The 14,728-nt window shown below is 35.6% G+C and overlaps 1 protein-coding gene across 1 annotated transcript in view; it reads right to left on the reverse strand.

The window, feature by feature from the left end:
• LOC107717054 (ankyrin-3-like) overlaps positions 1 to 14,728 on the reverse strand; it is a 102,134-nt gene that overhangs the window by 21,031 nt on the left and 66,375 nt on the right. Inside the window, exons 25-37 of the mRNA XM_016523696.1 lie at positions 13,136 to 13,238; positions 10,143 to 10,252; positions 9,182 to 9,214; positions 7,025 to 7,249; positions 6,610 to 6,764; positions 6,277 to 6,488; positions 5,263 to 5,470; positions 4,847 to 4,943; positions 3,793 to 4,021; positions 3,359 to 3,484; positions 2,715 to 2,837; positions 2,379 to 2,405; positions 1,708 to 1,786 (exon numbers count right to left, since the gene is read on the reverse strand). Coding sequence (XP_016379182.1) covers positions 1,708 to 1,786; positions 2,379 to 2,405; positions 2,715 to 2,837; positions 3,359 to 3,484; positions 3,793 to 4,021; positions 4,847 to 4,943; positions 5,263 to 5,470; positions 6,277 to 6,488; positions 6,610 to 6,764; positions 7,025 to 7,249; positions 9,182 to 9,214; positions 10,143 to 10,252; positions 13,136 to 13,238 — 1,727 coding nt within the window. The remainder of the gene's footprint in view (positions 1 to 1,707; positions 1,787 to 2,378; positions 2,406 to 2,714; positions 2,838 to 3,358; positions 3,485 to 3,792; positions 4,022 to 4,846; positions 4,944 to 5,262; positions 5,471 to 6,276; positions 6,489 to 6,609; positions 6,765 to 7,024; positions 7,250 to 9,181; positions 9,215 to 10,142; positions 10,253 to 13,135; positions 13,239 to 14,728) is intronic.

A 14,728-nucleotide genomic window follows, 5' to 3' on the forward strand; every position in this document is an offset into this window, starting at 1 on the left:
AAACACTGAATGACCAAAAAAGCACCACCACCAGTCCGAAGTTCAGTTAAAATGACTAATATGCATTCATACATGGTTATCAAGTTTTAATTCTAATTACAAAAGTTCTATCATTAAATAACATTGATTATCATATTATAATGCTTGACTGACTGATGTTAAGAGTGTACTTTCAGATATTTATAAAACTGTGCCATTTCACAAACAAATATATATATGTATATATATGTGTATGTATGTGTATGTGTGTATATGTGTGTATATGTGTGTGTGTGTGTGTGTGTATATGTGTATGTGTGTGTGTATATATGTGTGTATGTGTGTGTGTTAGGGCTGGACAATAATTCAATATCAATAAGTATCGCGATATAATTTTTTTCAATAACGGTGATATGATTTTTAAACACATTTCCGATATTTCGATATACATTATACCAGTGTTTCCCATACATTGATTTATTTGTGCCGTTTGACTTCGTTGAATAAACATGAGCACTGCACGTTTCAAAATCTGGACATTAAATGTGTCTTTTGTAGAATTTTAAACCTACATATAAAGTGTATTTTTATGATAGCAGTAACTGTAAAGGGACTATTGTAATTGGTCAATCAAATGTAAGCTAGTAGGCTACAGTACTAATTACTAAGCTCAAATGAGTTAATGTGTGTTCCTTATAGCAGTTAAAATGTAGTTATTTTCTTTATTATTTATTTTCATTTTAATTCAGTGATTTTAAGTTTTAATTTAGTTATTTTAATGCTTTAAAGAGCCATTTTAGATTGGACAATGAATCAGACTGAAATAAGCCTGGCTTATTTGGTTAATTGTTTTATGAAACAGGCCTCGAGGCATTAAAAGTGATAATATTTTCTCCATTGCATCATATTACATTGAATCGCATTGTGTTGAATCGAATCAGATCGCACTGCATCGTAATAGGTGTGAATCGTATCGCATCGCATCGGTAGCTGCTTCATATGTATCTTTAATGTATCGTATCGTTGGCTATGCATCGAGATGCGTATCGTATCGGTCATGAGTCATGAGATGCACATCCCTAAAGCAGATAAACATCAAATTTTCATTTTTGGGTGAACTATCCCTCTAAACTAGCAAAAGGGGATTCGGACATGCCCTGAGTACACCTGCGCCGTGCGCTTTAGACCATGCGCTTAGATCGTTAAAATAGGGCCCTATAAGTGAACCTCAGAGAACATTATAAAATAATTTTTTTAAATGCAGTTCATGACCCCTTTAATAACTGAATAAAGAAGCAAGTATTGAGTCCATGGTTTTTCATCATGAGCAATTAGAAGAAGTGTCTGCAAAACAAGCAAATTCTTTTGAAAATAAAACAACAAATTAGACATAATGATGGGTTTATTCAAAAACACATTAAGCAATACACAACCTGTGTAGACAATGTGGTAGCAAATCATATGAAATGTGAAATAATGGAACAAAAAACAACACGCATGACAAAAGATAAAACCAAAGAAGGCAAAAAAGCAAGCAAACAAATGTAATTGTTTATGACTAATGTACACAGACAATATATACTGGCAGTTCTGTTTTGGAAAATGGTGAGATATGGGATTATTGTGACTTCATATATGCCTGTATCAGATGCCTGTGTACATGTGAAGCTTCGACTGTGTGATTATGTCATGCTGATGTTTCAAGAATAAAGAAAATGTAGGACTCACTGGATGCTGGATCGGCCAGATAGCTGTAGCGCTTTCGCAATGCTAATGAAGCAAAGGTATGTCGTCGATCTTTGTCATTCTGCAATAACACAAAAGTAAAAATCCTATGTAAGAACAAAGTGACAAAAATCGTAGTGCAATCATCTTTTTAGTGGCTAACTACTACAATTTCATTTTGATTATTTTGAAAGCACTGTATCTACATTGGTCCAGATTTTTTCAGTGCATCTTTTGAAGGAGTTAATTCACGTGGTCAATTTAATTTAGGATATCGATAAAATATTTAAATTGCTTTAGTTTCTGTAAGGAATGTTGTGCTTTATTTCACTTTGAAATGTGGTCTCCTGAGAGAGGATCAACTAGATAAGCACAGCCCATTTGCTAACAGTGTGAAAGTTTAGTATTTTCCAGTGAAACTGCCTAATTGCTTCAATTTGAAATAAAATTAAATACAACTTAAATCTGCAAAAGAGATATGTGAAAATTTTTTCCACCAAGCCACAAAATAACACAATGCTTTAAATATACTGATAAACTCAAAAAGAAGTCATGCACTTGCCTGACCAATGATGGGAGCTGGTACAAAATCTTTTGACTAATCACATAAATAAGCGTATGATCACATAAGCACCACATTAAAGGCAAAGGTGGACAAGTTATTAAATATGTACCTCATCATCAGGATCAGACTCCATTTCCTAAAATTTCCCACGGTGCATTGCAGCAATACATAATGGAGCAGCAGCAGCCGAGGATGGTGGGTAAGTGAAGATCGTATTGGAAAGAGAGGAGATAAGAGAAAAGGAGTGGAAAGAGGACAGTAAAGGAATAGAAAAGATAATAAATGCAGATGCAGAGAGATTAAAAGAGAGCCAGACAAAAGGAAAGGCAAAATAAAGTTACAGCTAAAGCAACAACACAAATAGCTCTGTGACATGTTTAATGTTTAATAGACTCCAGATAACACTAGAGAAAATGCCACACAATGTGTTTTTGTCTGTTCTTACCTTCCTGTGTGTTGGCAGTGTAAAGTTAAGGTTGCAGATTGCACTCTGTGGCAGGCTTTTTGCGATTTTAGGTTCTCTGAGGAATGAGATTCTTCCACATGGCTCTTGGCCCATATCTCTGACCTACAAAACACATCCATATACACAACACAGAATGACAAAAAGTCTTAAGATATAACTCCAGTCATATCAGTATCCTAATAAATGCTGCTTTATTTTACATTGAGCTGAGCTGCCTCATGGGGTCTGCTATATTGCGGTCACATGACCAGCCAAATAAAATTATATGCTATGCCTTTGCTATACCTGTTATAGGACACTTTTTATACACAATTTATGGCTGACTGTGAATAGAGAATTTTTTTCAGTGGCACTGGTAACCGAAAACGTTTGCGTGATGCTGCATCCACATTGCTAAGTATCAATATAATGTCCAAGACATTTTGTTACATCTGCTAATGGAACACAAAAAAAACCTTTAACTTACTTTATATCTTCGATCAATAGAGTAAATATAACTTTTTGCATTTCATTTCAATATTCGGATTAAACTGTATAGCTGATTTACTGGATAATACTTGTTTACTGAAATTCTGTAAGTGCATCCTTTATAGCTGAAAGAGTTAGGCCACTGTCACTCAAACCTTGACATTGAATGGGAGTCGGTTCTCTTTGAAGGCATAGAAGTTGAAGACGAGTTGCTGACCACTCTTTGCCAGAGGAGTGATGTTGCCGTAGCATTCTACATGAATGGGCTTACCCTCCAGAATCTGACAAAGGAACGAGTGACAAATCATAAGCATTTATACAGTGATGTCTCTAAGGTGTCAATAAATGATCAAAAGGGTTATTGTGTTTGAATATGGGATAATATGAACGTGTGAGTGGCCTGTGAATTACAGATTCACAGTTTTTTTCCATGGATTTTCTTATGTGTGTGTGTATATACAAGAATATTCACAAACTCGTGACTCACTGTTTCCAAACACTGAGAGCATGTTCAACGTTAATTATTTATGTGAACGTGTGTATAGTGTGTGCATGTGTGTAGGCTAGCGTGTGAGTTATAGTGGCACACCTCAATGTCTTTGCTCCTTGCCACCTCCTCAAAGTTCTCCTGCTGCTCCAGAGTTTTGTCGACTTTGTCGTCAGTCATGCAGAAGCAACGCAAGCGGGACTCTATAGGGTCGATCATTTTAGCAAACACCACAAACTTGGCCAGGTATGGAACGCAGATCATCTCTCTGTACAACTGAGATGCTAAACCCACTGTCTCACTGATCTGCTGACAGTCTGCCAACCAAAATCTACAAAAAGGAGTGGAAAGAATTTACCTAGAATAAGGAAAATCCTGTACAATTCTCAAATTTTCACAAATATTTACTTTCTCTGTTACAACTCCATGGGACCGAAAACCTTGTTTACATGATAGAAGTTTTGGAAACAAAATCTTTCAGTCAGTTGTCTTCAATACTGACACAAACAATGAATGTTTATACGAATGGTGCTCAGTGGGTTGGTTGAAACCCAAAAATGGGCCGCAAATCTGTTCTGATATATTCATAGACAAAAAAAAAAAAACAATGTTAAATCCAAAAGCAAAATATGACTACAGAAGCATGCATATTTAGAAAAATAAATGCTTATCAAAATGAAGCAGATAACACATAAAATAAGATGCCATCAAATCTACAATAAATACAGGTTTACTTGCAACAAGAATAAACATGGTTTAATTTTGATTATTTCTGAGCTTATGCAGTAATGTCCATTAATTTCAATGTTTGATTTCAAGAACAGTTTTGTAAGGAACTGACACTCACAAACTGGGGAGTTACATAATTTAGAGAAATTTTGAGCAGAAACAAGTAGATCCCTCACAATCTTTATAGAAATGGTGTCTGTTCTTTAATGATCTTATGTGGACCTTCCTTTCCTCACTAACTCTTTATTCCAGTCCACAGTCTGCAGTCATATTTGAGTTCAATCAGCATCTGGCATTGTGGATGTGCAGATGAAAATGATTATAATGATATAATTTAATCTAGGGCAGAGATCGTCCACTGTCCCCCACTCCAAAGCACATGATTTGAATCTGCATCTGATACACTCCAACATCAGCTGAGACTAACCTGGCAGACACATTTGTGGTGAAGGAAACGCAGTCTGTGACAAAGGAGAGTGGAGTGGTCCCAGTGATGTCTTCCCACTGTGCAGGGGATGTTCCACCTAAAAACAAAATATGTTAAAAACTGGTGTTCGGAATCATTTTCATCAAGACACTTTTTTTGGGTGCTTAACGATTTTTTGGTCCTTTTTATTCGATAGTAGTATGAAATTTCGTGTCACTTGCAAATGCATGTTTTATCTCAGATTTTTCCTGACTTTTAACTCTGTATACACAAAAGCAAACACGAATGTTGAATTTAAATTCAAATGGGGCATCTCAAATAATGTGCAGTTGTTGTTGCATCTTCATTTGACCATGACAACCTGACATTTTCCACATTTCATTTAAAATACACACACACTCAAACTATTCACGTGCCTGTAATGCTACAGAGCAGTCTAAGGCAGGGGGCAGGTTCTCCTTTGCGCCCGTTAGAAACAGCCTCTTTGGATCTGGGTGGCACAGGGATTGTCATGGTGATGGGCTTGTGGAATTTCCTCCTCCTGGGCTCCACGGTAACAATTGGGCTGAAGGATGCACAGTTACCAGTGATAGTCCGCACAATGTCCTCTGGCACAGGCTGTGCCTGAGAGAGAAACAGAAAAAATTGGTATGATGTACAGGAGAAAAACATCTACAGTACATATTTTTCTGAACTAATGCCGTTTTTTTTTTTTTTTGGATCATGTCTGATGAACATTTTGCATAACCAGTCTAGGCATATGCAACTAATTAATCGTCCATTATGCATATAGCTTTTTATTGCTGTAGTCTTCTGACTTGTTTCTTTTGTTACATGTATATACTCTCAGTTTCTATGCTATGTTCATGAGATGTTTACCAGGAAATGCATCCTGACCACTGTTGTAACAGACAGATTCACTTTCCAAAGAACAGATGCTATTCTGCTATTATGTCTGTGTTCTGTGTGAAAATATTCTGCTATAGTGTGTGTGTGTGTGTGTGTGTGTGTGTGTGTGATAGAGAGAAAGAATGATCCCAGAGTCCCTTGAGATGACAAGACAGGCCAGATTTATGTAAATTGCTTAAATTAATTTCGCTTACGAATCATTCAAAATATTTTGTGAAGCAGTTACTTATTTATTGAAAAAAACTGACTCAAAAGACTCGCAAACCAAAATTATTATGGTTTGCAAGCGATTTATAATCTATACAAGCTATAAAACAAGATCAATATATATCTTGTTAAATATTTTAAAATTGATAATAAACATAAACAAAAAATTACAATAGAAAACACTATTTTAAAATTCCCAAATATTTCCAGGTATTCCATACAATAAAATAAAAAAAATAAATAAAATAAATAATTAAAAACATAAGCTTGACCAAACATAATTTGACAACAACCATCTTGATAAGTCCTTATACCTGTAGTCCAACACGAATCTTCTTCGTAAGCGCTCCGTGAGGAAAGGCAGCTTTCACCATGGGAACCGCCTCACTGCTCAGGACTCCGCCCTCTGGTCCCATGTAATCACTTTCTTGTTTGATGCGTGACAACACTGCAAAGTACTGTGGGAAATCTTTTGTAATGATGCGGCAGATACGTTTTTTCTCCAGCTCTGCTGGACTATCCATCTCTGTAAATACATATGAAAACACAAATAAACTAAATTACAAAGATTTAATGAAAACTACCTGTGAGGTATTTAAAGAAAACCATATTAGTCTGAAGTTTTAGTTATGTCATTACTACATTACCCTCATCCATGCCATTAAGGATCGAGGTGAGCTCTGTCACTTTACAGTCACAATGATGTTCTTTCCAGGTTTCTCCATTATCGCTGCGTAGAACGATCAGCTCCCTCTCCTTTCCCCGCATGGAGCCAAAATGAGGAATTTCAACTATCACAGGCCTGAAATGAAGTGAAGACAATAAGGGAAGAATTCAGTAAACAGATGGGGAACTGCACCATGCAAACTGCATTCAGCACTAATTTGATGAGAATTTAAGAAGGAAATCCTGACATTACTCAATCTGAACTCATTCCCCATTGACATTTTTGTCAAAAAAGTTTAAAACTAATGCATTTAGGCCAAGATTATGTTGTTCATGAGTTATCTGCTTTAACTGTGAAACTACAGATAATTTAAGCCACCATGGAGGAATTCTTACCCCAAAAACTGTGCCCCAGCTGGCCCCATTTCCACCAGTCTGCTCACAAGTCCCTCTCCCTCCACCATAGGGGGTAGGTATGCCAAGCGGTGCCGTTTTGCTAGGCGGCAAGTGATTCTTGTTGGTGCTGAACACTTCCTGGGTGGAATTATTATACGCATTCCATCATGACGACTTCCTCTCATTGACCCACCCCGAGCATCCACCATGAAACTCACTAGGAACCTGCAAGAGAATACAGGATTAATGGAAGAGAAAGAGGGAAGGACATGAAGAAAGAAAGAGGGACACCACGCTAACCCACTACACAGACATGAACGAGTGAGAGACGATTCCCATGCTGTGATCACTGTACACCCAACACACGTGGTGAGAGAGAGGGAGGGAGGGAGAAGGGAAAGGTCTAAGCAGAAACAAAACGGAGGAGAAACAGTAAGCAAGAACAGACCATTAAAGAGAGAGAGATAGAGACAGTTTAGTCAAGACAGAGGAAAAACAATTAAAAAGAGTGACAGTGCTTCGAGCTGTTAAACCTGGCAGCATTTAGTCCCTCATACAACAGCAGCAGAGACACCTGAACAGGAAACACAAGGGATTCCTTCAATACTGACTTTCCAAATATTACCATAGTCACTGTACTCATGTCATGACTCTGTGTGCAAAGGTGAAAATAATATCCTGTTTACTGCCAAGATTAATTGTTTCGAAGCAGTGATCAGTGATCAACAGTGTGACCAAGAGCACCTCCACAGGTGGATAGAAAACCCAAAACACACTTTATCTGTTAACGTGAGCTGAATGCAATATATATTTGCATGTGCATTGCCACTGTGTGTTTGTTATATATACATGATGTCCTAACACTGATGACAAGGGCTGGACGATAAACCAAAAATTTTGACAACATATGGCAAGTCAACATATTGGTGATATTCAATATATATTAAAACTACCTTTGAAAGAAGTCTCTTATGCTTATCAAGGCTGCATTCGTTTGGTCACAGTACAATGAAAACAGTTATATTGTGAAATATTATTATAATTTAAAAACATTTTCTATTTTAATACATTTTAAAATGTCATTCACTCCTGTGATTACAAGGCCTCTATAGTCTTCAGTGTCACATGATCCTTCAGAAAACAACATTTTAATCATGATATTTAAAGTGTGATATTTTTTCGGGATTCTTTGATAAATAGAAAGTTCAAAATAACATCTTTTATTTTAAATAGAATTTTTTGTAACAATGCATTAGTCTTTACTGTCATTCAATCAATGTATTTTTTTTTATACTGACCCCAAATTTTTGAATGTTTGTCCTGATGCATTTCCTTTACTTACTTTTTTTACTTACTTTTTTTTTTGACAGAGGAACCATTTTGACAAAATATCCATTTAAAATGTTTAATGTAAGAACTAAAACAGTAAAAATCTTAAAAATAATAAAGGTATGTTTTTCCATACTATTTTCAAGGAATAAATCAATTTAAATCTCGAAGAATATTTAATAATTTTCTTTTATATGGGTCAGCATAACAATAAATAGTAACAAACTGCATTATTTACATATTTTTAATAAAACAAACATGTTTTATTCATGAGATATGCCACCCACAAGATTTACGGAAACATTACTGAGGGATGGCGGCATGGCGCAAACAAAAATTAATTTCTTGAATTAGAGTACTGAATCAATTCAAAACATCACTGTGAAATTCACAATGCCTACTCTAAATTTTAAAAATTATTACAAATATTGTTAATTTTCAACATATTGCCCAGTCCTACTGAGGAAATGATGTTGCTTCAACAAATAATTTCTAACTGTGAAATGAAGAACATTACTAAAACCTCCCTTTCATCACAAAATGTCTAATGTGCTGATGGTGGAACTAGTGTGTGTAATGAGTGATCTGAAGTTTATTTTATGACTATGCTGAATTTGCTGATTTCTGAATGAGATGAGGTCCATTTCCCAAAGACCGGCTAAACACACACAGTGTGGAGGAGTGCTCACACAGATGAGGAGATAAAACAGGGAATAAAACACCAGAGAGCAGGAAAGAGATAAAGAGTGAAAGTAAACAGGAGAGGACAAATGAAAACACGTGACAGAAAGCTATAGAAAGAGTGATGTCACCGGACTCAGTTTTCACCTGGAGTCATACTGAGGAAGCGGGGAGGAAGGGCTGCAAAAGGACAAATTAACGAAAAGAAAAAAAGAACAGAAAGCAAGAAGTAAAAAAATAAACAACATTCATTATTACAGTTGCTGTCATGGCAGAAATGCTGACATACATGTAAGAAAGACATGAAGCTGATGTCAAAAATCAGATCTTATGTGCAATGTAGCAGAAAGTGTGGGGGGAAACCTACAGGAAAACAAAATGTGCTTTATGCAAACAACTCAATGAAGCCAATGAAAAGCTTTTCACATGCTTGCTCAAAACAGCCTCATGTTTACTGATTGGTTGGATTAAATCATCTCCCACCAATCATAAATGGTATAATTATAATGTGCTAATGAGATGCTCATTAGGAGATATAGGTGGTCAAAAGCAGTAAGTTTTAGCATTGAGATAAATGGGTATTATAACAGAATTGCAACACACAGAATGACATTTAATTTCTTCTATATAAAATATTTTAACTAAATACAGATATGTAAAATAAGGAGGACTGAGCACTATTAAACAGTTTGGGGTCAGTAGGATTTGTTAAAGCAATCAGTACTTTCATTTCAGCAAGGATGCATTAAAAGTTATATTAAAGACATTTATAATGTTACAAAAGATTTATATTTATATTTCAAATAAATGTTTTGGATGTTCTATTCATCAAGTATGTGAAATAAATGTATCACTGTTTCCACAAGAATATTAAGCAGCATAACAGTTTTCAACATTTATAATAATAAGAAATGTTTCTTGAGCAACATATCATCCTATTAGAAAACATTAAAAAATCTTACCAACCCCAAACTTTTGAACTGTAGCGTATAGACATCATGTAAATATATATATCATAAATCGTAATCAAAATCTATTAATGTTGTGGTTACTAATGTGTTTGCATACTTAAAGTTAAACAACCATAAACACAAAAACATATTCTTACCCAGAATGCACAGGACTGCAGACAGTGTTATGTGAGTGGTCCACTGTATCAGGGGTCCAACTGTACCGCCGCATACACTCACTGTTGTATTCTCGAGTCACTGCAAGGTGCTGTAAACACATCCATATATAAAAACACACACTTCAGGGTCAGGAGCAGTTGTATAACCTTCAAAATGAGTGTGAAGGTTGTTAGACACAGAAACTAGCAATACATGTTGTAATTAAATTCAGAAATGAATAAAATATTAAATTGTTTTGTTTTGGGGTTTTTCTAATTCAGTGACTTGGTTATCTAAAGATTCCTGAGATGCCTTGTAAATCCGCTGCCGAGATAAAGCTGAGAAACACAATGTCTTTGGAAACATCCCATTGATGCATCTGGATGAAACATGGCCTCAAACAGGACACTCAACAAGAAAAATAAAAAGCAGAAAAAACAATGAGTGAAAGACAACAAAATAAACACTGTAGAAGGAGGTGGAGCTTGTGTTTCTAAACAATGACACACAAATACAGATGAGCAAATAAATGAGAAAAAAAAATGAGTGTGTTTGGATTTTTGTCTAATGAAAGGATGGAAAAGATGGAGAGAGATGATCTAACATGGTCAAGATCAAGGACCTGTACCTTATTCTGAGGGTCCACCATGTAGGAAATATCTTTAAATACACTCTGAAGCCAAACAAAGAGAGAGAAAATATGTATTATGTAAAGTGTTTCTCTGATATTGTTCAAAACTACCTGATTGCACCTGAGCTGAACAATGAAGCTACGTCAGGCATCTCAATTGCTTTTAGAACACAACATCTGACACTGAAGCAAAAATAAAAACACTTTAGTATGCTGTACTGCACTCTATCTCTTTCTATGTTCCCATAAACAAGGAACACAGTCATATACTTCACTCTAGACACAATACTGACCTCATAACAGTTATTTTTAGTTAAGGCTAATGGCTGTCATGCTTGATATGCATGTTAAATGAATACAATTCAAATTTTAATCAAATAAAATAAGTGGCCTAGTAACTACATCTTTGTTTTCTTTAAAAATTTAGCAATTCCAGGAGTCTAGCCTGAATATTTGCTCCTGAAAATGGAAAGAGCAACAGAACTCTGAACAGGAAAACACAATGGAAAAGAGTGACAGAGTCCAAGTCTGACTTTGCATCATTCTCTCTCTCTATGTCCTTCTTCCCAGTGTCTATTCAACTGTTTAAGGATAGATTGAGGTCAAGCATTTTGATCTAAATGTGCCTTTAAATAAACTATTATTAGACTGAAAGTCTCAAGTCTAAGAGTTTATTTAAAGGCACATTTGGAAATGAGAATGTGAAAATGGACAGAACAGAACAGTGTGTGTTTGTGTCTGTGTGGATGGGGACCAGGCTTTCGTAAACCCCATGGGACCCAAAACAAATATTCCAAGACATTTTGCTGTGTTGTGGAAAGTCCTGAGTGGACTTTGCGCAATTGTAGGAAGAATGCCAGGCAATGAATGGAATTAACAATAAATCTATGGCTTTTTATTAATACAGGGTTAAGATATGGCAATCCTTCGTTTATTTTTGTATTTTTTCATATCTAGTTTCTAGTGCCGATCAGTCAGTGTTGATGCAGATCAAGTGTGGTATCTTATAGCAGTGCAGTGGCACACACATATAACACATAACCTGTGGCAAAATACACAAACTATTTTAATTATATTTTTCAGTACTGAATTCAATTACACTTAATTCACATTTATTGGAAACAGCTTTACAGGAAATGCATATTTCTACATTAAAATCAGAGGTGACTGTCAAAGCAATGTCCATATTGCAGAAATGTACAGTATTGAATGAAATAAGTATATTTATAATCAATTATAAACAGTTGTTGTTATCGCTAACAATAACTATTAAAATCATTTTTTTTCATTTGAAATCTGAAATAATATATAAATATAAGAAAAATTACATGAAAATTAGAAATAAAATAAAACAACTAGGTTGAAAACAAAATAGAATATTTAAAATATATTGAAATATTAAAACATTTAAAAACTAATAAGCACACAAAATTAACAAAATGAAAACTAAAAAATTCAATTTAAATTAAAATGAAAATATAAAAATAAAATCTAATTCAAAATATTTATAAATGCTATAAAACTAAATAATAATACAACACTTACTATAAATATAATTTCTTTACTTTATCCACTTTTTTATTTTTTACTTCATCCATCATCTTTGATGTATTCATGCAATCTGGGATTGACGTAATAACTAAGGATAAAGAAAAAACTTAAATAGCAGCATAATTTGCCTTGGTTTTAAAACAGGTTTTGCACCTACAGTATGATGCCTTAATATGCTGCCTATGAAGGTAACTCACTACGGTTTGTAACAACATGGTAGTGTGTGTGTGTGTGCTTTCTGGAAGTATGACGTAGAGTATAACACAGCCGCTTTTCCACTTTCAAAGCGAACCATTCTAAGAGCAGTAAGGAATGGTTATATATTTCCACTTGAGCTTGGTTCGGCACAACATGATTACAAACCGTTCTTGGTCCGTAATTCTCAGCACGGTTGGCTAACAGTGCTGAACTTTGCTGGTAGAATGTGTGTAGTGATGATGCCACTCAAGATTGGTCACTTGTTTGTTGCCTGGCTACCAGTTTCTCTCTGTAGCTGGCCAAGTGTACTATCTGAGCTAAGTAAACAGAAATATCTGATCATAATGCGGTTGCTATTTACATCTCATACCATCTGTAAACACTTGCCTTACCACGGCAACGACTGATGCATTTGTATTACAAGCTCTGTTATCAGCCCCACAGTGGAAAATGAAACCATATCTGCACTGGCTGGGCCGAATGGGCCCGAAACAGAACAGTTAAGCAACGAGAACGGTTTGGCCTGACGGTGGAAAAGCGGCTACAGTACTGAATGAGAACAAGACAATGAAAGCCACAGATGAGAGCAATAAAGAGAGTGGGCGTTCTTACCGTGTCTTTGGTGGGCACCAGCATCTCTTCAATCATCATGCTGTCCCGAGCGAAGGAGCTTCTGTTCAGAGTGTTGGACCTGTCTGAGCTGAAGGAGCGCAGACTGGAGTGTGTAAGAAGTTCACACATGTGCACACGCACAAGCAGATACACATAAACATAAAGTGAAAGACACACAAACGGGGACAGACAAACATAAACAAAACAAAAACACAAAAGTTACAACATGCAACATCCAGGGAGAACAAAATCAAACCCTTCAGGAGAGAAGAGAGAAGGGGATATCTGATGGATAGAGAGGAAACAGACATGTAGAACAGATGCTGTATGGGCAACATTACTGTAACTGTAACATTTAAATGATTTATTCAGATACAATACCATTCAAAAGTTTGCGGTCGGAAAGAATTTATTGTATTTTTGAAAGAAGTCTCTTATACTCACCAAGGCTGCATTAATTACAAAAAAGTAATATTGTGAAATATTATTAAAATTTAAATAACTGTTTTATATTCTGAATTTGTTATTGTGTAATCTATTATAGCATTAATTTATTTTAAAAAATCTTACTGACCCAAAACTACTGAAAATTTGAACTGTAGTGTATATCTAAATTAACAGGTTTTACGCTTTGTATGCTAGTGCTACTTACATGTAACTCGATTCTTGAGTGGTACTTGCCCATGCCAGGGCATTGAATGAATCTCGCTGTTATCTCTATCTCATTACTAAGCTGTTCTAATTGTGTTTTAATGCATTGATTTGTAGTTGTTATGGTGTTCCGGGTGGTTGTTAACAACACTTAGAAGTAATAGCAATCACACACCTCTCCTAAACAAATCGCACAATTTGTGGTATCATTTATGTCAATATCACAAAGAAGTGCAGGTCTAGCTATGTGCCGAGGTTTAAGGGATAGTTCACCCAAAAATAAAAATTCTGGGTAACACTTTATTTTAAGGTGTCTGTGTTACACGTTACATGTACTTACTATTATAATAACAATTAATTATTAGGGATGCACCGAATGTTCGGTAACCGAAATTATAAGCGAATAAGCGAAAAGACAGAATAAACTGTACCGAACAATGACGTGACGCGATCAAATAGCAACCAGCGTAAAGTGAGAGGCGTGCACTCTTTATAATGCAGTAAACATGTCAGCAGTGTGGAAGCATTTAAAACTGTCCGAGAAAGATGCAAAAATCATTACAAGCACCGACAGCGAGAGACTGTTTATTGCTGCATCACGTCTTCGATGAGAAGAGAAAGGGGTGATTGTTGCTGGTTACTGTATGATGATTGAATTCGCAAAATGGCCTTAAACAATTAGTAAATAAACTGCAGAACGTTATGTTTTCTAATACACGCGCGCATTGCATGTATTCTGACAGCGCTGCACGAGCTTGCGGCAGATCTGCTTGTTAACCAGGGTTCAAAGTCCAAAGCGCGAGGAAAATCCGCGCTGAAATAGTGTTACTCATCAGTTGTTTAGTCACATTTGTATGATTTTTTTACAAGGCACTTGACAATACGATACGTGCGACGTATTCGTAATGAGACTCATTTATAAATCTGCTGTCAACAAAAAGA

The sequence above is a fragment of the Sinocyclocheilus rhinocerous genome, unplaced genomic scaffold (assembly GCF_001515625.1).
Source record: "Sinocyclocheilus rhinocerous isolate Xijiao unplaced genomic scaffold, SAMN03320098_v1.1 scaffold119, whole genome shotgun sequence".
Lineage (NCBI taxonomy): Eukaryota > Metazoa > Chordata > Actinopteri > Cypriniformes > Cyprinidae > Sinocyclocheilus > Sinocyclocheilus rhinocerous.